Consider the following 27,954-nt stretch of genomic DNA (forward strand, 5'->3'; position numbering starts at 1 on the left):
TTCTAGAAATCTATAATTTCAAGCACTGAAAATAATAGAATGTGGTATATTAGTTCAAACCAAAATTTCGTGGACACAGTTTCAGAAGAGTTCCTTTCAGAGACCCTACAAGTCATGATGCCAACTGGTCCAACAGTAAGCCTTCCAGAAGACTTTAAAATGCCTTTTGTGATGGAAAATTGGGAATGACTTCATGTTATGTTTCTCTTTAAGGTTCACATCTCTATTAGTTTAGTGAAAGCTATAAAATTCTTGTGGTTGAAAGGGAGAATTCTATTGCATTTTTTCAGGCCATGGCTTTAGCCAAAAATGATTGTTGTACCATGTTTTTCAGACACTTACAATCTATGGAGCAGGAAAGCTTGGATGACTGCTTGTGGCTATTTCTGAAAATCCATTCTAGGACAAATAAATCTGTTCTCTCTCTCTCTCTCTCTCTCTCTCTCTCTCTCTCTCTCTCTCTCTCTCTCCCTCCCTCTCTCCCTCTCCCCCCACCCCTTCTCTTCCTCCCTCCCTCCCTGTAGAGGATATAAGTTTGAGCACAGTAGCTCACATCAGTACATATCAGAATCTATTTGGTTATAGAAAATAGGGTCACTGACTGTTTCTATTGTTTAACATGAACCTTTGGTGAAAATCATCCCAAGCATCTCTTGGTTTTTGGTCCAGAATAAACATTGTGGAATGAGCTTATTCAGTTTTAAAATCTTCCAAACATGTGTATGTGTGTGACAAAACAAACTCTGTGTGTGTGTGTGTGTGTGTGTGTATTTCATGACATACACATCCATACTTAGTTTCTTAACATCATCGAATGCTTTGATCTTATACCTTCAGATAACTTTACAGTGACCAAACAGTGTTGGCTATGGAACAATGTCCTAAAATAACCGCCTCCACAAATGTGCTATTTTGTTAAATGCTTCCTCTTAAATGTGAATTGCTTTATTTCCACAGTTTGCAGATGTCCTGAAACACAACATAACAAAAGGAGTTGCATTATTTATGAATGACCAGTAAAGCACCAAGATTTTCCCTTAACCACTGCTGTTATTTGTCATTGTTGTGTATGATTGCAATCACAGGAGTGAGTAGAATGGGAACATAAACTGTAATACACTAAGAACTGGATAATTATGACAAATTTCCCCATAAGGTTATGCTATAAGAAGCAGTTTGTACATTCCATGATTGTCTGCCATAATAACACTGTGACATCTCTGTGTCCAGTAAAAATAGCAAAGTAGACTATGAGTAATATAACAGTATCTTAAGTACAAGTCTTCCATAGATAAACTATACTTTTTCAGCGCAAAAGAGACTTTTCCTTCCTCCTTTGAGGGCCTGAAGTCAGAATCTCTTCACTTCACAGCAAATCACCTCTATGGGAGGTTTGTGCCCTAGAAGAAAGTCCCCAAAGTCATGTCCCATGAGAAACATTTATCCCATCTCAGATTCCTCAGTCCTACCTTTGCCTTCCTTCAAGCTCCCACAGTACCTCCCCACCATGATATGTAACTTAGGATTTATTTTCCCACTTCTTCTACAACCCAAGGAATCCAGGCTCCATCAAGGAGAAGCTAAACTGCACGGTGGATTCTAGGAACTCAGAGATTGCTCCTGTCCCCTGACAGCTTTACCAGAACCATCTGGAGACTGGGAACAGTGCAATTCTGGGAATCTTGAGGACAGATAATGCCAAGTATATGAGAACTGTAATGAGAGCTGCCATCTCCTGGGTGTGCTGAATGGCTGTGTATGTTTCCTAATGTGTGTCCTGCTGGGGGTGAGAATACAGATAGAAAAACACAACTGTTTGTCTCTGCTTCCTAGCAAAGGTGGGTATGCATGAGTCTCATGACCCTTTGCCTCCTGTGATCCTCAAGAGCTGTTAAACAGAGTGAGCCACCGGAGAATAAAACCTCCTTTCCTGAGGTTTCTGCTATATTTCAGAAAGGCACCGCAGTGAGGGTTCTGTGGCCATATAGAAGCTCTGAGGAGATAGGGCTCGTGAAAGCTCCCCTCTGATTCCCTTTCTGAGATCCTTGAGCCCTTCCCTGAACTTACTCTCCCTTTAATTCCTCCCAGACAAGTTGTTGAATCTAGCCTTTACTCAACTGTCACTTCACTGACATAAACACTTTATAGGTCTATATGAAATATGTAGAATAATTTTCTTAATAAAAATTATAGTAGGACACCTTATGGAATGATGCTCTGCTCCCATGTAATTAATACATTTCAGTTATTTTTAAATGTTAATCTAATTCTTGTCAACATTGTCAAAACACATGCTGTGTTTATACATTTGCTGCAATGGAATATAAATCCAAATGATTACTAAGTAAGTGTGTGTGTGTGTGTGTGTGTGTGTGTGTTATACTAACCTTCCATTGAGCATAGCTTTATAGACATACCTAGAATGTACTCAATAAATAAATATATCTTCTGTAGTACTGAAAATGAATCTTTGGGGGTATGGATGGAAAGAAAATGGGAAGACACTGTGTGTCTAAGGTATCACAACAAAGAGGGAGAAGGGTGCGATACACAACTACACCTAAATTTTCTTTTCAGAACAATTTTATAGGTAATGTTTGTATCATAAGTTTCCCTTTCCCTCTTAAATTATATATCATAATTTTTCTTTCCCTCTCCAATTGTATTCTTACAGTACTTGGTACATAAGAGGCACTCAACAGAAAATCAATTATTACCAGCCTCCAAGGAATTATGGAATGGATTGTAATTAGTGAGACTGGTTTTCTAGTCCTTACTCATCCAGGATAATCTCAGCTCCTAGAAAAACACTTGCTGCATCAATTGTTGCTCCTTAGGATAATTTGTCAAAGTCTATGTTTACAACTATGCAAGCAAGAAATCTAATTAGTTTTTTATTCTTCCTTATTACTTACAAATGAAAAGGCTTCTTTTGAGCTGAACAACCGGCAAACAATGTTGGACTGTTTTATGAATTCTGCTTTACCCATACCTAATACTGTAGGGAAGAGACTGATAGTTCATTAAACTTAGAGGTTTGATTGTTTTATTAGTTGAGATTGCTTTTTGACAACATTATATGTGTATCTAATGCATTCTGATTATTATCTCCTCCCATTCTCTCCTAGCTGCAGGCCCAGGGAGCCAAGGTACTGAGAGGACCATGCCTGGAGTAAGAGTGGGGTCCAGGCATGTCCATAACCCATAAATCTCATCCTGAGATGGGCAGGAGTAGGATTGCTCTCCCCTCTGCCCTGTGCCTGCATGCCCCCATGCACATAGCCCTGTGCCTCCCACCTTTACCTCACCAGAGGAGCTGGTAGCCAGGTTAAGTGTCCTTTCCCTTTATAAGGTCTGTCCAGTTGCACCTGCAAATCCTTCTCGTAGAAATGAGGCATCCACAGCACCCTGGCCTCTGCCAATGATGTATACCCACCCCCAAAGTTTGCCTTTGTTAGCCCCTATAAACTGAACCAGTTCTCTGAAGCCCTGAGTGTGTGTTTTCACCTCACATTCACCACTAAGACCTGCCTGCATCTATCTATGCTTGGCTAAGCTTCCCTCCCTCAACTCCAGCCCGGTGAGGCAACTAGCCTGACTACCCCAAGGGAGAAGCAGCCACTGGTGATACTATACCCCTCTTGCTTCTGTTGAATTCTTCCCCCTCCCTATGCCAGGTTACTTGCTGTCTTTGATTTTGTTCTGTGGCAAATTTAATTTAAGCAGGACCATTTTGTGAACACTGGATTGTAACTAACCATGGAAACCTGGTGAGCTCGCCAGCAGATGCACAGCTGAAGGCAATGCCTCTCCATCTCTCTGAATCTATCAACAGCTTTGAGCAGCAGGGACCTCTGAGCTCCCCAATCCATGCCTGGCTGCTAACAATCCCTGCAGATTAGAAGAAAATGAATGTTTGGTTCTCTTTTATTTTCACACAGCTATGAAAAGAAAAAGATAAAAAGAGCAGTGTATACTCGATTCAAGTGCCAAACACTGTGAAGTGCCAAACACTCTGTGATGTGCCATACATTCTGTGAAGCCTTGCACTGTTCTTATCAGATTTTAATGGTCTTACTTTAATACAGGTCACAGGAGTGAAGTATTTCAAAAATTCTAGGACTTACTTCCTGCTGGAAGTTCAATACAAGTATAGTAGATTTCATTTTAAATGAAACCAATCTCAAAACACAGTAGTCATTTGTATTCCTTCACTGACTTCACATCTAACAAGTATGTATAACTTGTCAGGGATTTGAAACAAACAGCACCACACGGCTGCTTTATCAAAGCTGAAAACAGAGTGGCAGGGCTGAAAAGATGCTCAGGCATCTGACATTTTCAATCCTAAAGTTGGCTGTCCAGAATTTTGTGTATTTAAGAAAAACAATTAGCGTTCAGATAGCTCAGCTGGTAAAGGCGCCTGCCTGCCATCAGCCTGGCCATTTGAGTTTGATCCCTGAGACCAACAATATGAAATGAGAGACAAACAACTACAAACTGTTCTTTGATGTCTACATGTATGCAGTGGCACACACACACACACACACACACACTAGTTAATTAATTAAATAAACTTAATAAATTTTATTAAATAAAAAAGTGAGGCACTTTGGGAGTAGAGAGATGGCTCAGTGGTTAAAAGCACTGACTATTCTTCCAGAGGATCTGGGTTCAAGTCCCAGCACCCACATGGTCTGTAACTCCAGGATGTAAGATCCTCACATGCTGACAAAACATCAATGCACATAAAATAAAAATAAATAAATGTAACTTTTTATTACTTATTTTTACAGTCCAGTCATTACCCTCTCTCCCGGTCTACCTTCCCACAGTTCCTCATCCCATCCCTCCTCCTCCCTGTCTCCAAGAGAATACACCACCTCTCCCCCATCCCCTGCCCAGCCTCCCCACCCCCTGGGGCCTCAAGTAATAATTAAAAAAAAATCACTTTAGCAACCATCCAAAAATTATTATATCCTTACACAAAACCAACCTATTATACAGAGAGAGAGAGAGAGAGAGAGAGAGTATTTATTTAGGGTATTTCCACATCTGGCCATTTCTTTCCTCAAATAAAAATAAGAGATATCTGTTGTTTGAAGCAAAAGCATATTTTGCCCCAAAACTTGCTTAAAGGGAATTTCATTGGTCAGGATCTAGTCAATACACTTTAGACCTAAAGCACACAAGCTATAATACATAAATACAGCTTATTTAAAATTCAAAACATAATTGTAACAACAACATAATTCTTCTAATAATTGTTTTTTATTTCCTGTAGAGATATTTGTTCAAGAAAAGGAGTTATTACCTGATAGTTGAAAAACATGAAATTGCAGCAAGAAGACCTAATCAGAGAATCAAAGGTCATTATTGATAAGATTATTGGTAACTAATCACCATGCCCATCTCTACAACCTACAGATATCCATTCACCAAGTAGATAGCATCCTTGTGTTTCCTGTTTCCTTAGCTCCCATCCCTAATGCTTACATTAATGAGTGCTACCTTCAGGCTTGATATTCACTCTCCTCCTCCTCCTCCTCCTCCTCCTCCTCCTCCTCCTCCTCCTCCTCCTCCTCCTCCTCCTCCTCTTCCTTCTCCTCCTCCCTCTCCTTGTTCTCCTCTTCCTCCTCTTCCTTCTCTTCCTTTTTTACACTCTTTCTCCTTGTACATATCTCATAAAACTAACCATATCTGGGCTTACTAATTTGATCATTTGACAAAATATTTCTGTCCTGCCACTAGGAGTCTGTATCCAACAACAGTGGCCTTTGAGAAGTCCCTAAACCCTCCAGTCCCATCTTTCCATATGTCGACTTGTTTCTGCCTCTGGATTGTTATTCTCATCCATTGTGTATGGATTTTGCAAGTGTCTTTCTTCCAGAATGCAATTCTATCTCTCATGCTAACTTTTTCAGGGAACATTTTTTTTTTAAATTACACTGTGTAGTGATGACAGTTAAACTAGGAAATCAAATGAACTCAGGATTATACCTCACACTGTTTGTGGGAAGGTAACTAAACTTTAAGTTATTTTGAGCTTATAACCATTCTAATAAATGTTTGCACTCAAAACCATATTGAATGTCAACAAAACTTCTTGGGGAAATTATTATCAAAAAGCTAAATTCCCCAACTTAGCATACAATCAAGGAAGAGAGTATTTTATCACTCATTTTACAGTGAAAGAATTTATCAAATGACAGATAAAGTGAATTGTCAATTTATGAATATTTTCCACTGCCTACTTGTAAAGAATATGAGCATTCCCCACCTTTTTTGGAACTCACTCTATAGACCAGGCTGGCCTCCAACCCAGAGACTGCCTGCCTCTGACTCCCTAACGCTGTGATTAAAATTATGCACCACCATACTGCACCACTTATTAAGATCATAAAAATTCTTGATGATGAGAACAGCTGCTGTTTGAGTAGCAAATTATTGTATTATGAATTTCAGATTTGACATGTGTTGCAAATATAAAGGATTGATTAACAATAAAAAGAGGCTCTATCTTATTTTTACTTTAGGATCTTTTATTAAAAAGAAATATAGATGGAATGATCTGATCAGATGGTACACAGGAAATTTTTTCTGTGAATGTTTACACAGAGACACCTGCCATTTCCAGCTTTCAAATCCTGGAGTACTTACACTATGTTGAGCTTGTAAATACAGTTGATGAAACACAAAATGCCCTATTTTCTATGGGTTCCAATAGAAAGATGTAGTAAATTAGTGATTCTGTCAATCACTTGGTGAACCAGTTGCCAAAGTAACAAATGTTAGTTTTTTTCTATTTTTCAAGACAATTGTTGCGCCCACCTCTGCCGGCAAGGAAGACACAACAAGTTCGGATTCTTCTCAACAGCCTTTATTGCAGGAACGCCTCAATGCTGCTACAGGGACCCCGGGAACCCAGGGAGGTCTGCTTATATACTCTCCAGCACAGGGAAAGGCTTTGTGTCCTCCTGGGATTGGTCAGTCTGCCGGCACCTAATTTGCATGCACCCGCTTGGGAGGGGTTGGTGCCAGACTCGGACTTAAACATGCGCTGATGTTGTTTATGACAATGGCACACCTGGCACCTGGCGCCATCTTAGAGTTGGCTTCCTACATCTCCTCCCTTTTTGTTTAGTAATATGATGCTGGACTAGGTCTGGGCAAATCTGTCCATCGGCCATGGCTCCTGTCTTAGGTCGATCCTGTCTTCATCTCTCTCCCTTCATCTTTTTCTCCCCTGAACCCCGGCCTCTCACTCTTATATACTCTCAGCCCCCATCCACTCACGGCAGGCCATGCCACCTCACCAGGCACACAGCTTCAGCCAATCAGGGCGGCAGGGGCATGTCTCCACCAAATATGGACTTGTTTACACCTCCAGCATCATGGTGCACCTGCGCAGCTCTCACGATGGTCGTGGCTTATTTTCAGGTGTATGAGGAAGTCAGGTGCAAGTCATAAGACTTAGTTGCAGTCCCAGGCGCTATCTTGGGACTGCTGCCACACCTGCTCCTCACAAACAATACACATTTTGTACACACAGACACACACAGACAGACAGATAGATATAGATAGATAGATGATATAGATAGATGATATAGATATAGATAAAAATATATAATATTGTTAGAAACAACCAGAAGAAACATATTCTAAATATTACCCTAGCATTTTCTGACTCCATTTACTCATAAGGACAAACTAATTTTAAGGTCCAGGAACAAGGAAAGCTGAGGCCTTCCCAATAGCTGAACCATTTCTGTTGTAAAGAAAGAGTTGTCTGAGTCCAGACATATCAAGGACAATTATTTCACCTTGCTGGCAGGGTCAAACTAAGTCTATGTTCCCAACTCCAGGATTGGAAAAAAGTCAGCTTGACACCTAGGAGTTCTGACACACCCAGGACCTCAGGTGAGGCCTCCAACCTCTGCCCCACTGTCCAGCATAACTGGTAACCATTGGGACCCAGGGAATGCAGAAGCCCCTGCCGATCCAGAGGCACATGTTCCCTCCAGTTTGCACTGCTGCCCAGAGAAGACCCGGGGCTCTGGCTCTCCACCTACTCTGCACACAACCAAAGTCAGATTGACTCCCAGGATCTCAGCATCACAGGATCATAGGATCACAATAGAGACAGGCTCCAATTAGAGACAGGAAGGCCAGTTAGCACTAAACATAACCAGATGGCTAGAAGCAAGCACAAGAACATAAGCAATAGAAATCCCATAACCGACTTCTGCCAAAACAGCAAGCCCTGGAAAACCTAACATACCAGAAAAGCAAGGTTCAGATATAAAAATCTCATCTCCTGAAGATAATAGAGGACTTTAAGAAGGACATAAATAACTCCCTTAAAGAAATTCAGGAGAACATAGGTAAACAAGTAGAAGCCCTTAAAAAGAAAACACAAACATCTCTTAAAGAAGTACACGAAAGCAAAACAGAACAGGTAAACGAATTAAACAAAAGCATTCAGGATCTAAAAATGGAAATAGAAACATTAAAGAAAAAACAAAGGGAGAGAACACTGGAGATGGAAAGCCTACAAATGAGATCAGGAGTCACTGATGCAAGCATCACCAACAGAATACAAGAGATAGAAGAGAGAATCTCAGGCATAGAAGATACCATAGAAGACATTGACACAACAGTCAAATAAATACTAAAAGCAAAACGCTCCTCACTCAAAATATTCAAGAAATCCAGGAAACAATGAAAAGACCAAACCTAAGGATAATAGGTATAAAAGAGGGAAGATTCCAAACTCAAAGGGACAGTATACATCTTCAATAAAATTATGAAAGAAAACTTCCCTAACCTAAAGAAAGAGATGCCCATAAACATACAAGAAGCCTGTAGAACACCAAACAGATTGGACAAGAAAAGAAATTCCTCCTGTCACATAATAATCAAAACAACAAATGCACAGAACAAAGAAAGAATACTAAAAGCTGTAAGGTGAAAAGGCCAAGTAACATATGAAGGCAGAACAATCAGAATTACACCAGACTTCTCAATAGAGACTCTAAAAGCCAGAAGATCTCAGGCAGATGTCATACAAACTCTAAGAAACCAAAAATGTCAGCCCAGGATACCATATCCAGCAAAACACTCAATTACCATAGATGGAAAAACCAAGATATCCCATGACAAAACCAAATTTAAAGAATATCTTTCCTCCAATCCAGCAATTCTCAAATTCATTTGGAATAACAAAAACCCAGAATAGTGAAAACCATTCTCAATTATAAAAGAATTTCTAGGGGATTCATCATCCCTTACCTGAAGCTCTACTACAGAGCAATAGTGATAAAAACTGCATGGTACTAGTACAGAGACAGGCAGGTAGATCAATGGAAAAGAATTGAAGACTTAGAAATAAACCCACACACCTATGATCATTTGATCTTTTACAAAGAAACCAAAACCATCCTGTGGGGAAAAGATAGCATATTCAACAAATTGTGCTGTGTCAAGTGGTGATGAGCATGTACAAGGATGCAAATTGTTCCATTCTTATCTCCTTGTAAAAAGCTCAAGACCAAGTCAATCAAGGATCTCCACATAAAACCAGATATGCTGAGCCTAAGAGAAGAGAAAATGGGAAAGGACCTTGAACACATAGGCACAGGGGAAATTTTCTTGAACAAAACACCAATAGCTCATGCTCTAAGATCAACAATTGACAAATGGCTATACATAAAAATTAGAAAATTTCTGTAAGAGGAAGAACACTGTAAATAGGACAAAATGGCAACCCACAGATTAGGAAAAGATATTTACCAACCCTACATTCAATAGAGGGCTAACATCCAAAATATACAAAGAACTAAAGAAGTTAGTCTCCAGAGAACCAAATAACTCTATTTAAAAATGGGGTACAGAAATAAACAAAGAATTTTCTACTGAGGAATCTCAAATGGCTAAGAAACACTTAAAGAATTTGCAACATCCTTTGTCATCAGGGAAATCAAAATCAAAATGACCCTGAGATTCTACCTTACACCAATCAGGATGGCTAAAATCAAAAACTCAGGTGACAGCAGATGCTAGTGAGAATGTTAAGGAAAAACACTCCTCCATTGCTGGTGGAACTGCAAGCTGGTAAAACCACTTTGGAAATAAATCTGGCACTTCCTCAAAAAACTGGAAATAGTTATTTTGGTAGTAGTAGCTATATACCACTACTGGGAATATACCAAAAATTTCTCCAACATAACAAGGATACATGCTCCACTATGTTTATAGCAGGCTTATTTATAATAGCCAGAAGCTGGAAACAACCCAGATGTCCCTCAACAAAGGAATGGATACAGAAAATGTGGTATATTTACACAATGGAGTAGTACTCAGCTATTAAAAACAAAGACTTCATGGACTTAACAGGCAAATGGATGGATGTAGAAAATATCATCCTGAGTGAGGTAACCCAGACACATACACACACACACACACACACACACACACACACACACACAAAACACACACACACACACACACACACACACACACACACACACACACATAGTATGTACTCACTGATAAGTGGATTTTAGCCCAAAAGCTCAGAATACAACCTACAAACTACCTACAATACAACCTACACATCATCTGTAGTTTAAGAAGGTGGAAGACCGAAGTGTAGATTCTTCAATCATACGTAGAATGGGGAGGAGAAAAGGGGGGTTAGAAACAGGTATTGGAAGGGACAAGAGGAAAATAAAGGATCAGGAAATTGAACAGATATATGTAGCAGTGGAGGATGAGGAACTGGGCGTAGCCAATAGAAAGTCACAGATGCCAGGGAAGCAAGAGGTTCCCAGGACCCTATGGGGATGACATTAGCCAAAATATCCAACAAAGGGGAGATAGAACATGTAGAAACCATCTCCAGTAGATAGGCACAGCTTCAGGTTGAGGGATGGGACCACCCACCCATCTCAAAAATTTTAAGCTAGAATTGTTTCTATCCCAAGGAAATGTGAAGACAAAAGAAAAAATGGAGCAGAAACTGAAGGAAAGGCCATCCAGAGGCTACCCCACCTAGACATCCATCCCATATGCAGACACCAAACCCAGACACTATTGCTGATGCCAAAAAGCGCTTGTTGACAGGACCCTCTTATAACTGTCCTCTGAAAGGTTCTACCAGCAGCTGACCAATACAGATGCAGATACTCACAGCCAATCCTTGGACTGAGTCAGGGGACCCCAAGTGGAAGAACTGGGGGAAGGACTGAAGGAGTTGAAGGGGATTGCAACCCCACAGGAAGAATAATATCAACTAACTGAACCACCCAGAGCTCCCAAGGATTAACCACCAACCAAAGAGTATATATAAAGGGATCCATAGCTCCAGATAGATAAGTAGCAGAGGATGGCCTTATCTGACATCAATGGGAGGGGAGGGAATGCCCCAGTGTAGGGGGATGCTGGTGGGGTGAGGCTGAAGTGGGTGAATTGGTGGTGATCACCTTCATAGAGACAAAGGGGAGAGGAGAGGAGGTGTTGATGGCGGGTTTATGAAGGGGTATTCAGGAAGCTGAATATCGTTTGCAATGTAAACGAATAAAATGGTAAAAAAATATCAACAGAAAATTTCAGCTCCCCCACTCCCCCTCTCTTTATGGTTTCATCCTTTAAATATGCTGCATCGTCTCCTTTAAGGGTCATAGCTCAGCTCCCAAGTCTGTTCTGTAGCCCTAAACAATCAGTAGTGGCTTGATTACAATAAATTTTTGTCATCTACATTGATCTGATGTTTACATTATGTTGGATTTATGTAGGGTTTAAGTGAACCCCCCCAATAGCATGTCATTGTCATTAGATATTGCATTTACAAAGCCCTTCCTTCTCACTACCTCACAATACTCCTTATATTCAAGTATCTAGACATTAAATAGCATTCCACAAGTAAATATCCATAATTATTCTTGTCGATAAAAAACAATACTAATAATAAAAATTGCTATTTTATAATTTCCTCTGAGTAGATTATGAACTCAATCTCGAGTTAGTTGGGCTATAAATATTTGCATACCCATTCTAAGTCTGCTCTTCTGGGTAACAAATGGAACCAATCAATTCTTTTGTGAAACCCTGTCTGTCCTCAAGCTGGAATCAACAAAGCCATCATCTACACTGCTTCTGTGCTCATCTTAGTGGGGCCTCTGCACTTGGTGCTAGTCTCCAACAGGTACATCCTGGTGTCTGTTCTCAGGATGAAGTCATAGGAGGGTCTCAGAAAAGCCTTCTCTGCCTGTTCTTCCCACCACTATGTGGTTGGGCTCTTCTTTGTCAGTATCATCATTATGTACATGACCCCAAGTCCCAGAACCCTGAAGAGCAACAGAAGTGTATTTTCTTTAAAAAAAAAAAAAAAGATTATTTATTTATTTTATGTATATGCGTACACTGTCACTGTCTTCAGACACACCAGAAGAGAGCATCGGATCCCATTACAGATGGTTGTGAGGCACATGTGGTTTCTGGAAATTGAACTCAGGACCTCTGGGAGATCAGCCAGTTCTCTTAACCACTGAGCCATCTCTCCAATCCCTAGCCTTTTCTTGTTTTACAGCTTTTAAAACCCACGTTGAACCCCCTAATCTACAGGTTGAAGAACACTGGGGCCAACGGTGCTCCGAGGAGGGCATTGTGCAAAGAAATTCATTCCCAGTTGGTATTATGTTTGAGCCACCAGCCTCAGAAGTTTCCGCAAATGTTAGTCTCCAGTTATTACCCAAATATGGAAACATTCGCATTGTCTTTTTCTGTGCCTGGTGATAAGAACGTATCTTCTCTAGGTTTAGGAAAAAAAATATCAACAAGTTACATCATAGACACAAAGCTTTATCGGATGTAACTAATTTCCAATTGGATTGATTATGAAATTATAGGGTGTTTTAACTCATTCTCTGGGCCTTCCAAAATTACATGCCATCATACCTTTAGGGTAATTTTAGATTACTTCATAAACTGCACCAGATTTAGAAGTGAAACAAGCTCTACCCAGATATGGTGATCCTGAAATCAGGTCACACACTGGTTCATTCTTCTACAATTACACTTGTCTAGGCCAGGAAACACAGGACATCTAGTTGTGCTTTGTGAGACCAGAAACTTTTATAATCAAGTTACTGACACATATTAGGGTGTTAACTTGTTTGTTGAGTGAAGGAACAAAATTAAAACAAAACGACAGGAGGAAGAAGAGGGGAGTATCTCTTTAAAGACTATAGACAATGAAGTCACTGCAGCTTCATTTATAGACTGGGGATTCTGATGGCTCATTGCTAGCTGGTAAAAGGATAAATGTGAGCATTTTCTCCTTGAATAAACTGAAAGTGAAAATCAGGTTAAACTATTGGGGCAGTGTAGTATTTCTCTACAAACATACTATGATGAACTGTGATTTATATCTGTGCAGACATTTCTATGCATTGTTTCCCAGCATCTTTCCATCAGCTCTCTACATCCAGATATATGTCACTGCCCTCCAAGGTCATCTTGCCCTCCATGAGAAGCTTTGCAAGATAGAGTTGGTACCTAGCTGGCTCTGCAACTTAGTTAAAAACTAGAGACTAGTATTCAGTTCCAACATATTATAGGTGATTTCTCAATGAAATCATTTCATGTATATGCACATGTATTCTTTTGTCTGCTCTTGCATGCACCTGCATACACATATATATGCATGTGTCAGGTATACATGTGTGTGCATGTTTGTGTGTATTCATTTATGTGTGTTCATGCATGTGTGTGCACTCATGTGCATGTGTGTCTGTGTGCATGTATGCATGTGTGTGCGTGTGTGTGTGTGTGTGTGTGTGTGTGTGTGTGTGTAGGTCAGAGGTCAACTTTGAGTATCTTCCTTTACTGATCTTCACTTTGGTTTTTTATGCAGTATCTCTTTACTGAACTTAATGCTTGCTGCTTTGGCTAGACTGACTAGCCAGCAAGCCCCTAGGATCTACTTTTCTCTACTTCTATAGCACTGGTGTCAGGTGTGTCCTTCCGTGCCTGGTTTTAATGTGAGTACTGAGGATCTGAAGTAACAAGCACCTAACACACAGATCCATACCTCAGTCCCTCAGATGATTTTTCAGTCTGACATAATATACTCTCCTGTCTCTAGTCTTTCTCAATGTCATCATGAAGTCAAAAATATTAGAAGTATTTTTTAAAATGTGTGTTTTTCATTTGGATATTTAATTTCTATCAAAGATTGGATTATTTTCCCATTCTTGTTCTCACAATTTTCAACATTGATACTGGGTGTGTGAAGACTTTCAGCACAAACCAAATAATCTGCTGTCCAGTGATGATCAGCTGCATGTCTTCCAACTGAACTCTAACAGCTATCTGATACTAGATAACATCATCTCATTAGGCAATGGTTCTTTGTCACAAGTCTACCCCACTTCAGATGGCAATAACATGCTCCAGGTCTGACCTATGCTTCTGATTGATTTGGTATAACTCAGGATTCTAATCTCATGTCCACCACAGCTTCAGGAGTTGCTCAAAGTTATTCTTATAGTATCCCTGCTGGGAAAACATAGCCCACACTAAATGTAAAAGGGCAGGATGATATAGCCTCAAATTGGTAGTTGTGACCAGCCACAGCTACATGATGTAAAGAGGAGCACTTATCTTTGCCCTATGTCTCAGTTAAAGTAACACTAGCAGCTGAGAAAAATAAACCCTATCTCAATCACTGTCTCCTATATTCCCAGGATCTATGCATTCCAAATAAACACCTGCGATTTGAAAGCTAAATCACTCAGGATGCCCAGTTAAGAACTGCATCTGTACTCCCTACCCAGAACACTACCCTCAAGTGTTACCCTGAAGATACACCCTCTCACATCTTAGTCGCACCTCTCATAATAGGGAAAGGTACCTTTACAAATCTCTCTGATGATGTTTTATGTGGAGACCTGATCATACTTCTTGTTTTAGTTAGGTTTTAAGTCTATTGCTCTAAAATTCTAGAATTTCTTTAAGCATAAGAGCTTTTAATGCCTACTAAAAAGTAAATAGTGCTAGCCCATAATATAAATGTTTTTATTTCAATTAACACTGACTGTGCTGTTGGTTTTGCCCATTCCTATACTTATGTAGCATTTTTATTCTGTTTTCAGATTTATTTATTTATTTTATGTATTTGAGTACACTGTTTCTGTCTTCAGACACACCAGAAGAGGGTATCAGATCCCATTACAGATGGTTGTGAGCCACCATGTGGTTGCTGGGAATTGAAGTCAAGGACCTCTGCAAGAGCAGTCAGTGCTCTTAGCCACTGAGTCACCTCTCCAGTACACATTTTTATTCTTTAAAACAGTTTAAGTACTAACCAGAAGTTGAGTAGCTACTTCCTTCAAACTGGAATGTTTTCTCCTCGAATGAGTGACCTTACAACATAGAAAGTAAATTAAATTTATGAAGCTCAGGAAGAAAACAAAACTCACAAGTCTCAAGATAATCCTGAAACTTAGGAAATACATAAATCCCCTCTTCAGAATTAAACAAGCATTAACAGCTATAGAAAGAGAATTACCATCCACCCGTGCTGCCTGCAAGCCATATGGACAGCTTCAGAAATGCAGCTTTCATTGAGTCCTCACCAATACTGAGGTAGGCTCCTCAGACATGAAGTTGCCCTTTTAATCATCTACACTCCTGTAAGAACCCCTCCAAAATTCACTGATTCATTAAGCTAGGTCTATTTTGTTGGTCTATCATCTGTGCCCTATATATAACAATGAATATGTGTTTACATCTTACAGGGAAAGCCAACACAAGATAAAAGAAATTTCACTTTACTTTGAATAGAACATTTGAGTAATAGTTATTGGTATTATGATTTTTTTTTCAAGAATTTTAAAGTTTGGGTTTTTTGTTGTATTTTCAAATGTAAAACTTAATTACATCCACTAATTTTTCAGCTTTCTAGTCTCAAATGTGTGTTGACTATAAAGAAATGTTTTCTATTAGACTCTGTTCATACAGATTTTCTGTCTACTACTCCCTAGAGGCAATTTTCTTCTTTCTGTGGTTAAAAATAATGCAAACATTTATAAACATATTTGTTTCAGTTAGACTTTGTTTCCTGTGTTTACATTTTCCATGTGTTTATGTTTCACAGTGACAGCTTGTTGAAACAGAGGCTGTCCCATCTTGCTTATGCATTAAAAGTGATTTGGGTGATGTGTTTTCTGAATTTCAATTTGTTTGCCCTCATGAAATTTTACGTTGAGCTTGACCTGACTTAAACTTTCCGTCTCGTTGACTAGAATGGCTATTTATGATTGGTATCTATACAGTGAAGACTTCATATGGTTATCGTGGGCATTTCATTTACATTCATTGTTGCTCTCCTGAATGCAAAAAGAAGGTAAAATGTTTATGGAGTGGCCTCTGTGCATAAGAAAGGTTTGGTTTCCCTAAAAACAGTATTTTTTTCCCTCATTATGGATGTATATTCACAACAGAGGTGGCCATGAGCTGCAATGACGGAAAAATGTGAGAATCTCTCTCTTTTTTTTTTCCATTTTTATTAGGTATTTAGCTCATTTACATTTCCAATGCTATACCAAAAGTCCCCCATAGCCACCCACCCCCATTCCCCTACCCACCCACTCCCCTTTTTTGGCCCTGGCGTTCCCCTGTACTGGGGCATATAAAGTTTGCGGGTCCAATGGGCCTCTCTTTCCAGTGATGGCCGCCTAGGCCATCTTTTGATACATATGCAGCTAGAGTCAAGAGCTCCGGGGTACTGGTTAGTTCATAATGTTGTTCCACCTATAGGGTTGCAGATCCCTTTAGCTTCTTGGGTACTTTCTCTAGCTCCTTCATTGGGGGCCATGTGATCCATCCAATAGCCGACTGTGAGCATCCACTTCTATGTTTGCTAGGCCCAGGCATACTCTGACAAGAGACAGCTATATCAGGGTCCTTTCAGCATAATCTTGCTAGTGTATGCAATGGTGTCAGCATTTGGAAGCTGATTATGGGATGGATCCCCGGATATGGCAGTCTCTACATGGTCCATCTTTTTATCTCAGCTCCAAACTTTGTCTCTGTACCTCCTTCCAAGGGTGTTTTGTTCCCACTTCTAAGGAGGGGCATAGTGTCCACACTTCAGTCTTCATTTTTCTTGAGTTTCATGTGTTTAGGAAATTGTATCTTATATCTTGGATATCCTAGGTTTTGGGCTAATATCCACTTATCAGTGAGTACATATTGTGTGAGTTCCTTTGTGAATGTGTTACCTCACTCAGGATGATGCCCTCCAGGTCCATCCATTTGGCTAAGAATTTCATAAATTCATTCTTTTTAATAGCTGAGTAGTACTCCATTGTGTAGATGTACCACATTTTCTGTATCCATTCCTCTGTTGAGGGGCATCTGGGTTCCTTCCAGCTTCTGGCTATTATAAATAAGGCTGCTATGAACATAGTGGAGCATGTGTCCTTCTTACCAGTTGGGGCATCTTCTGGATATATGCCCAGGAGAGGTATTGCTGGATCCTCCGGTAGTACTATATCCAGTTTTCTGAGGAACCGCCAGACTGATTTCCAGAGTGGTTGTACAAGCCTGCAATCCCACCAACAATGGAGGAGTGTTCCTCTTTCTCCACATCCACGCCAGTATCTGCTGTCACCTGAATATTTGATCATAGCCATTCTGACTGGTGTGAGGTGGAATCTCAGGGTTGTTTTGATTTGCATTTCCCTGATGATTAAGGATGTTGAACATTTTTTCAGGTGCTTCTCTGCCATTCGGTATTCCTCAGGTGAGAATTCTTTGTTCAGTTCTGAGCCCCATTTTTTAATGGGGTTATTTGATTTTCTGAAGTCCACCTTCTTGAGTTCTTTATATATGTTGGATATTAGTCCCCTATCTGATTTAGGATAGGTAAAGATCCTTTCCCAATCTGTTGGTGGTCTTTTTGTCTTATTGACGGTGTCTTTTGCCTTGCAGAAACTTTGGAGTTTCATTAGGTCCCATTTGTCAATTCTCGATCTTACAGCACAAGCCATTGCTGTTCTGTTCAGGAATTTTTCCCCTGTGCCCATATCTTCAAGGCTTTTCCCCACTTTCTCCTCTATAAGTTTCAGTGTCTCTGGTTTTATGTGAAGTTCCTTGATCCACTTAGATTTGACCTTAGTACAAGGAGATAAGTATGGATCGATTAGCATTCTTCTACACGATAACAACCAGTTGTGCCAGCACCAATTGTTGAAAATGCTGTCTTTCTTCCACTGGATGGTTTTAGCTCCCTTGTCGAAGATCAAGTAATGATAGGTGTGTGGGTTCATTTCTGGGTCTTCAATTCTATTCCATTGGTCTACTTGTCTGTCTCTATACCAGTACCATGCAGTTTTTATCACAATTGCTCTGTAGTAAAGCTTTAGGTCAGGCATGGTGATTCCACCAGAGGTTTTCTATCCTTGAGAAGAGTTTTTGCTATCCTAGGTTTTTTGTTATTCCAGATGAATTTGCAAATTGCTCCTTCTAATTCGTTGAAGAATTGTGTTGGAATTTTGATGGGGATTGCATTGAATCTGTAGATTGCTTTTGGCAAGATAGCCATTTTTACAATGTTGATCCTGCCAATCCATGAGCATGGGAGATCTTTCCATCTTCTGAGATCTTCTTTAATTTCTTTCTTCAGAGACTTGAAGTTTTTATCATACAGATCTTTCACTTCCTTAGTTAGAGTCACGCCGAGATATTTTATATTATTTGTGACTATTGAGAAGGGTGTTGTTTCCCTAATTTCTTTCTCAGCCTGTTTATTCTTTGTGTAGAGAAAGGCCATTGACTTGTTTGAGTTAATTTTATATCCAGCTACTTCACCGAAGCTGTTTATCAGGTTTAGGAGTTCTCTGGTGGAATTTTTAGGGTCACTTATATATACTATCATATCATCTGCAAAAAGTGATATTTTGACTTCCTCCTTTCCAATTTGTATCCCCTTGATCTCCTTTTGTTGTCGAATTGCTCTGGCTAATACTTCAAGTACTATGTTGAAAAGGTAGGGTGAAAGTGGGCAGCCTTGTCTAGTCCCTGATTTTAGTGGGATTGCTTCCAGCTTCTCTCCATTTACTTTGATGTTGGCTACTGGTTTGCTGTAGATTGCTTTTATCGTGTTTAGGTATGGGCCTCGAATTCCTGATCTTTCCAGAACTTTTATCATGAATGGGTGTTGGATCTTGTCAAATGCTTTTTCTGCATCTAACGAGATGATCATGTGGTTTTTGTCTTTGAGTTTGTTTATATAATGGATTACATTGATGGATTTTCGTATATTAAACCATCCCTGCATCCCTGGAATAAAACCTACTTGGTCAGGATGGATGATTGCTTTAATGTGTTCTTGGATTCGGTTAGCGAGAATTTTATTAAGGATTTTTGCATCGATATTCATAAGAGAAATTGGTCTGAAGTTCTCTATCTTTGTTGGATCTTTCTGTGGTTTAGGTATCAGAGTAATAGTGGCTTCATAAAATGAGTTGGGTAGAGTACCTTCTACTTCTATCTTGTGAAATAGTTTGTGCAGAACTGGAAGTAGATCTTCTTTGAAGGTGTGAGAATCTCTCTTGAGTTTATACTTTATCTCCAGAAGATCAGGATCACAATGTAATAAGCTCACTACTTTATAAAGTTCAGTGTGGCTTGGACTACAATTATTTTTTCTCCCGTGTCCAATATTAGAAGGAAACAAAAATAAAAATAAAAATGCTCTTACTATTGTGTATTTCCATCATCCTAGGAGAGATGGTAACTCATAAGGGAAACCACCTTGTGGATGCTCCTGTCTTCCCAGGAGGGGTCAGTCACTGAAGCAAGCCACCCCTGCCCCACCTTTCACAAGGCGTTTGATGAGCACTAACAAGTAATGATTTACATTTGAGCTTACTGCCTTAGAAGGTGCTGCCTTAAAACAGGTCCCTCAAAACCTCCCTTAAATATTTTAGCCTCTCCTTGGACTCTTAACTTTCTTACTTATTTGTTAAATTGTTTGTTTGTTTATGTCCCAAAAGCTGCCCTTCTCCAGGTCAGTCCCAAACGCAATCCCTCCCACCATACCACCTTCCCTTCTCCTCTGAGAGGCTGGGGCACCCCTGTGGACCCCCTCACGTTGGCAAGTTTCTGCAGAATAAGATGCATTATCTCTCAGTGAGGTCAAACAAGTCAGCCCTGTTTGAGAACTGATTCCAGTCAGGTTAGAGCTTTAGGGACAGCCCCCCACACGCTCCATATGTTGGGGGACCCACATAGAGACTGAGCTGTGTACTATATATGTGCCAGGGGACTTGGTCCAGCCAGTGTATGCTCTTTTGGTTAGTGTCTCAGTCTCTGAAAGCACCCAGGGTTCCATGTTTATTGAAGACTGTTAGTCTTCCTGTGGAGTGCCTAGCCCCTTCAGTCCTTCCCCCAACACTTCCATAAGAGTCCCCAAGCTATGCCCAATGTTTGGCTGTGGTTATCTGCATTTGGTTTCAGTCAGCTGCTAGGAAGAGCTTCTCGGAGGACAGTTATGCTAGGCTCCTGTCTGCAAGCTTAACAGAGTATCATTAATAGTGTCAGGGATTGGTGCTTGCCAATGGAATGGTTCTCAATTTGAGCTAGTCATTGGTTGGCCATTCCTTCTGTCTCTGCTCATCTTTTTCCCGGCATATCTTGGGGGTAGGACACATTTGGGGGTCAAAGGTTTCACAGCTGAGTTGGTGTCCTTATCCCTCCACTGGTATTCCTGCCTGGTTACAGATTCCATATCCTTACTTTTAGGCATCTCAGCTAAGGTCATCTGCATTGGCTCCTGGAAGCCCTGCTCCCCCAAAAGCCCTGGTCTCTGGTTCTTCCTAGACTTCTCATCCCTGGCAGCTGCAGATTTCCCTTCATTCTCCTGTCCCTCTGCCCTCTGGCTCTCTCTCCTATCTGAACCCATACCCCATACATATACCCCCATTCCTCTCCCCATCCTCTCTCCCTCCCAGTTATCTCCCTCCACCTGCCTCCTATGACTATTTTATTCCCCCTTCTAAGTAAGATTCAGGCATCCTTACTTGGGCCTTCCTTCTTGTTTAACATCTTTCGGTCTCTGGGGTGTATCTTGGGTATCCTGTACTTTATGGCTAATGTCCACTTATCAGTGAGTACATAGCATGCATGTCCTATTTAAAAATGAGGTATAGAGCTGAACAGAGAACTCTCAATAGAGGGATTTTGAAGGGCTGAAAAGCACTTAAATAAATGTCCAACATCCTTAGTCATTAAGGAAAGGCAAATCAAAATGACCCTGAGATTTCACCTTACACCAATCAGAATGGCTAAGATTAAAATCTCAAGTGACAGCACAAGCTAGTGAAGATATGGAAAAAAATGAACACTCCTCCATTGCTGGTGGGATTGCAAACTTGTACAGTCACTCTGAAAAACAATTTGGCCGTTTCTCAGAAAATCAGAAATAGTCCTACCTGAAGACCCAGCTGTACCTCCTGGGCATGTACCCAAAAGATGCTTCACAATATCACAAGGACACATTCTCCACTATGTTTATAGCAAATTTTATTCATAGTAAGCAGAAACTGCAAACAACCCAGATGTCCCTCAACCAAAGAATGGATACAGAAAATGTGATCCATTTACCCAATGAGATACAATTCAGTTAGTAAACACAAGGACATCATGAATTTTGCAGGCAATGGATGACTCTCTAAGCAGCTTTCACACCATCTCCCCACCTTGAAGTACAACTTTCAATCAGATTAGTTTTAGAGTCTTTTTTCTCCATCTATTCTTCAGCTCAGGGCAACTAAATTCCATCAAAAACAAGCTGACTTGCAGACTGGATGCCAGAAAGCTCATCCAGTAGTCCTGCTTCTTGGCAGGATTACCAGAATCCTCTGGAGACTGGAAACAATGCTATTCTGAAAGTTATGAGCTCATATAATGAGAAGTACTTAGGAACTCTAATGAGAGTTGTTGTCTCAGAGGTATTTTTGATGGTAATGTTTCAAATTGTGTGCTGGGGATAAGAACAGAAATAGAAAAACACAGTTGCTTGCCCACTGCTTTTAGCAGAGGTGGGCATGCAGGGTATTTCACGGCATAGCCCTTCCTGTAATTCCCTCAAGACTGCCAGGTTGGACCCTAAGAGAATATTACCATCTTTCCTGAGTATGCACCTACATTTCAGGCAGGGAGGTTTCTGTAGTTCCATGAAGATCTGAGGATACAGGATCTGTACCAACTTCCAGCTGCTTCCTCTTTGAAACCCTTGGGTTTAACGTTCAGATAAGAAGGGTGCCTGGCTTTTCTTTACTACCTAAGTACTCCCAGATTTTTTAAAGCTTCTGGGTTTTGGCCTGCTCTCCCTCTGTTATTACTACTCTTTATTAATCAGGAAGAGAAATCAATTGTCTTTATGGATGCTGAGTTTACATGGTCATTAATCTACATGAATAGTAAGTAATCTCTACATTGTGAGCTTGGATGAAATATGTGAAGTAATTGTCCTACTCAACAACAATATAGTAGAAGAGTAGGATATGTTACAGAGTAATGCTCCATATCAGAACAATTAATATATGTTGGTGATTTTATAAAGGTTACATTTAATTCTTGTCACCACTGTCAAAATACCTGATAAACTTATGAATGTAATTTTATTCCAATAGAATATGAAACCAAATGAATGTCAAGTCTATGTCTTAAACATATCTTTCTTTGAACACACCTTTAAAAATGTATTTAGAAAAGCAGATCTATGCTGAAAAATAAATACAAGTTAAATCATCTGAGGTGTGGAGGATGCGTTTTTGACATGTGTATGGAAATGGGCAGATGTGTCTGATCATGGGGCAAAGTGAGAAAAGAACGAAATGTCAAGAAACTCTAAATGTCCTGCTTAGAAGGTTTTGATATTTAAAGTTTACCTTTATATTAATATCTTTGTGCTGAAGATATTTTTACAATAAAGTATTCATAATGCTGGTTTAATCAACCTGCCCTACTTTTCCCAAAATGCTTGGTGCATAGGATTCTACTCGATAGAGTCATCCATAAGATGACCTGGCAAAGCCTCTCTTTGTTATAGTGCAAGCAAGAAAACTAATTCATTTTCTGTTCTTTCTCATTGCATACAAGTAACCAGGCTTCTATTTGAGCTGCACAATTGGTAAACAACAGGAAGTCATGTGACAAATTCTGTCTGGCCCATGTCTGCAACTACAGAGAAGAGGCAGATATCTATCAAACTTTGAGATTTGCTTTTCTAAATATGGAGTGTTGAAGTGTTGAAGCTTTGCTATACAGAAAAAAAACACGTCTCTTACTTAAATATTTACTGTAGAACGTTTAAACCATGAGATGTTATTTTAACTGGATAAAAGTTTGTCAACTTATACAGTTTTAAAATCATTCATTACATGCAAACATATATACATGTGATATACATTCATGTATATATCATACCCGAAATTTATAATTGCAACTGGAATACATATATCAGTGGGAAGTCTTTGTAGATATCTTAGTGATTAGTTTCCATTAATTGTTTTTAATTAGATATGTCAAAAAGTTATCTAATAAAAATATAAGAGAAGTAAATATTAAACTTAAGTGTTTAACATACTGTAAACTCTTTAGTTGATCTTATCAAATACTAAGGATCTTTAACACAGATCATAAGAAAGACATTTTATGAGTTTTAGGGCTTTTTTTCCCCTAGAAAGAAAGAACTGATTTAGCATAACTGTTAGAGACTACTATATCTTTAAATAAATTAGATTTCATAAGAAAACAAAAGTTAGTTATTTTCTCCTTTATTTTTGTGTCTGTCACAAAACGGACATCTGGAATACAAAATAACCAATTGTTTTCTACTGGTGTGGAAAATGTGTGTTTCAAGACTGAAACAATAGCGCTAACCACATGCTAATACATCTGACTTCTCTATCTTTCTGTGTCTGGGGTTAGTAAAACACACACACACACACACACACACACACAGAGAGAGAGAGAGAGAGAGAGAGAGAGAGAGAGAGAGAGAGACTACAATCCAGTATTTTTCCATGCCTTATGTATGTACTTAGTACTTAAAGTTTGAGTCTTTCATTCTAAAAAATTCAACTTTAACCTTATAGTGAATGAGCAGGTTATGCATGAAATTTTAAAAATATATATTATTTAGATTATTTTCAGTGAATCTAAGTTGGTTGTGTATCAATAATGCTTCTATGAAGGTAGGCACAGCCTTGGTTTCCATTAACAGAACTATTTCTTTACAAAGTATGGTAATAAAGGGGTTGTATTGGTCTAGAGTCTGTTCCCTGCTTTCTAGTTCTAGCTTTGGAAATTTTCAAGAAGAAAAAGATTCATGCTCCTTCAAAGCACAAGTGCATAGAGCATTAGCTATAATATCTAAAGACTCTTTATTTCAAAGCCAAGGTATAACTGAAACACAAGAAGAGAATTTTGTTAATCATGTAGGGTCACCTGTTCAAGAAAATGGATCATTACCAAGGGCTGAAAATGATGTGAAATGACAGCTAAAATAACTAGTTAGAAAACCATCCAAATAAGGTGATAGATGGCCAGTCACCAACCTGCCCATGTGCAGTGCAGACATCTTATATTCTTGCTTCACCTGGTTCCCTTGTCCCCTCTCCTGTAGGTCATTTTGCATAAGCTGTCAAATGCTATTTCATAGGCATGGAGTCTATACTCTACATCCATCTCTGTCCAACATTTTACTCTTTCTCCAGCAGGTATTTTATGAAAGTAGATGATTTGAGCTCACTGATTGGTCAAATCCTCCAGCCCTGCCTCTGAGAGATTACATTCAACAGCTTCCCATTTCTGGGTCATTATTGTTATCAGTTATTTATGGTTATGTAATTTTACAATTGTTTCTTTAAAAAATCAATTCTGTCTCTGATAAAAATTTTTCAACAAACATTTAACACCCCTTGCTGCAGATGACAGTTAAACTAGGGACTAGCCTAACTCAGTGTCATTCCTAGCATTGATTATTGGAGAAAGTAGCTGAGCTTCACATTATTTTGCCCAGGAAATAGCTCTAGTAAAGTTCTCATTAAAATCCATGTTGTATTTCAACAAGACTTAGTGGAGAAATTGTGGTCCAAAATCAAAATCACCGGGTCAGTTTTATAGACTATTTTAACCCTAATTTATCCATTCAGATTTCTGTAAAACAACCAACTGAATTATCAACTTGCCAATACCTTTTCAATTGCCTACTTACAGAGATTATGACAATTCTTGATGCTGAGGTCATCTTGTTCTTTTGTTGTTGTTATTTGTCTAATAGCAACTTATTTCATTTGGAATTTCACAATAGAAAGTATTGAATTAAAGGAAAATGAGTAAGAGAGCAAGATGACTCTGCAGGTAAAGGTGCTTGCTACCAAGCTTGTCAACTCAGGTTCATTCCCTGGGACCCACAAGGTGAAAGGAAAGAGCCAGCTTCTGAAAGCTGCCCGTTGACCTCTACACACAGACATGATTCAGGATAAAGTAACAAAATGCAACCATTTTGTAAGGTTTGAAAAGAAAAATAAGATTAGTCTCCTTCTGCCTTATTTTCACTTTAGACTATTTTTATTCTGCTAAATTCAAGAAGGGGAAGTCGAAACAGATAGTGCAAGAAAAACTCCAAATCATGGACACCCTTCAAATCCATGATAGGTTATAGGAATACAAAACTTGCCTACTTTACACAGTGCTAGGCTTATAACACTGTTCGACCCAACGCAAACTGCCCTATTTTCTGTGTGTAGAAATATGAGTATAGTAAATCAATAAATTTCAGTGACCCAGTTGACAAATTATTAAACATTGATGTGTGTTCATTTATCAAAGCAAGAATACATATTTTCATTGGTTTATAAATAGGTATAATCTATTTTAAAATGAAAATATAATTCCATATAGAACTATAATTAAATATTATTTCTACTAACTACTTCTTCCTCACAGCATCACATTTGTTAAACTTCTTCTATTCCGTAAGACACCACTTATTTTTGTCCATCAAGAACTGCCTTTATACTCCAGTTACAATTTAAATTTTTATAAATCACTATTTGAAAATTTGTAACAATAACCTGATTTCTAACAAAGCAATCTACATTCTCTATTTTTTCCCTGACATAAGTATACTAAAAACTCCAGTATTATTTCTATGGCCTAGTAACTTTCTAAAAGAGTGGCACACATGAAACTAAACACTATATCATGATATTTTTGTTCATATAGGTTTGGTAGTCCTTAATTACATCAGTGCCAGTGGTTCCAAGTCTGTAACTACTGACATATTTCTCCTCTGAAAATTGGATGCCCACACTGAAATGTGAGTAAATTGACAGGCAATGTTACTATTTAATAACTAATATTTAATTCATTAATTTACCAAATAAGTTTCTAAGAGTATATTTTAAAATTATTTCACACCAAAAACATCTGACTTGGGGAAAAAAGGATGTTTTAATATAATTGCATCTCCTAATACTTTCTATCTATCTTTCATAGGAAAAAAATGAAAGAAAATCAGACAATGGTCACAGAGTTCATCCTGCTGGGATTCTGTCTTGGCCCAAGAATTCATGTAATTCTTTTTGCATTGTTCTCTGTCTGCTACATCTTTACATTGTTAGGGAATGGGTTTACCCTTGGGCTAATCTGCCTAGAGCCCAGGCTACACTCTCCTATGTATTTCTTCCTCTCCAATTTGGCCACTGTTGACATTGCCTATGCCTGCAACACAGTGCCACAAACACTGGTAAACCTCTTGGATGAGACCAAGCCCATCTCCTTTGCTGGATGCATGATGCAGACTTACCTATTTTTGACATTTGGGAGCACAGAATGTGTCCTCCTTGTGGTGATGTCCTATGATCGATATGTTGCCATCTGCCACCCCCTACACTACACTGTCATCATGAACTGGAGAGTGTGTACCATCATGGCTGCTGTTTCCTGGATATTTAGCTTTCTCCTTGCTCTGGTCCATTTGGTCCTCATCCTGAGGCTGCCCTTCTGTGGGCCTCATGAAGTCAATCACTTCTTCTGTGAAATCCTGTCTGTCCTCAAGCTGGCCTGTGCTGACACAACACTCAATCAAGTTGTTATCTTTGCAGCCTGTGTGTTTGCCTTAGTGGGGCCACTGTGCTTAGTGCTGGTCTCCTACACACGCATCCTGGTGACTATCCTGAGGATCCAGTCAGGGGAGGGACGCAGAAAGGCCTTCTCTACCTGTTCCTCCCACCTCTGTGTGGTAGGGCTCTTCTTTGGCAGTGCCATTGTCATGTACATAGCCCCCAAGTCCCAGCACCCTGAAGAGCTGCAGAAGATCCTTTTCCTGTTTTACAGTTTTTTCAACCCCATGCTGAACCCCCTGATCTACAGCCTGAGGAATGCTGAGGTCAAGGGTGCCCTTAGGAGGTCACTGTGCAATGAAAACCATTCCCAATTGGTGTGATATTTGAACCACAAGTCTTGGTATTTTCCTCTAATTTTGATACACAATTATTTCCTAAACACAGAAAAAGTCACTATTTCCTTCTTATCTTTGTTTATAGCATAATACCACACCCTTTCTCTTAATTTGGAGTAAAAATACTACATAGGGTATATCCATTGGCTTTCCATGAAATGACATTTTATCAAGCATGATTGGTTTTATTTTGTTGACCTTATTTAGCTATAAAATTAAATCATATTTTAATTCATTTTTCTGGGTCCCAAATTGAAGTACATTTTATCAAAATTCTAATTACATAACCTCATGAATTATGTGTATCAAAGATTAAGAAGAAAAAAAGCTATATCCACTGACTCCCACAGCCACATATAGAACTTTCCTAGTCTGTTAGTCACACTTGTCTATTCTATGAATAATGCAGCAGC

At 39.3% G+C, this 27,954-nt stretch overlaps 1 protein-coding gene, 1 long non-coding RNA gene and 1 pseudogene across 2 annotated transcripts; all 3 read left to right on the plus strand.

Moving 5' to 3' along the window:
• LOC115490404 lies at nucleotides 1-1,041 on the plus strand. Its single transcript, XR_003956425.1, has 2 exons — nucleotides 1-135; nucleotides 958-1,041. It is a non-coding gene; the product is annotated as an uncharacterized LOC115490404 (long non-coding RNA).
• Nucleotides 11,587-12,386, plus strand: Olfr436-ps1 (olfactory receptor 436, pseudogene 1; annotated as a pseudogene).
• Nucleotides 26,585-27,526, plus strand: Olfr435 (olfactory receptor 435). Its single transcript, NM_146653.1, has one exon. It carries the CDS (start codon nucleotides 26,585-26,587, stop codon nucleotides 27,524-27,526), a length of 942 nt encoding a protein of 313 aa, NP_666864.1.
• The last annotated feature ends 428 nt before the right edge of the window (nucleotides 27,527-27,954 follow it).

This window comes from Mus musculus, chromosome 6 (assembly GCF_000001635.26).
Source record: "Mus musculus strain C57BL/6J chromosome 6, GRCm38.p6 C57BL/6J".
NCBI lineage: Eukaryota > Metazoa > Chordata > Mammalia > Rodentia > Muridae > Mus > Mus musculus.

What these genes read in the sequence shown, in the direction of transcription:
- Olfr435 (NM_146653.1), top strand. Translation starts at nt 26,585, where the DNA reads ATGAAAGAAAATCAGACAATGGTCACAGAGTTCATCCTGCTGGGATTC.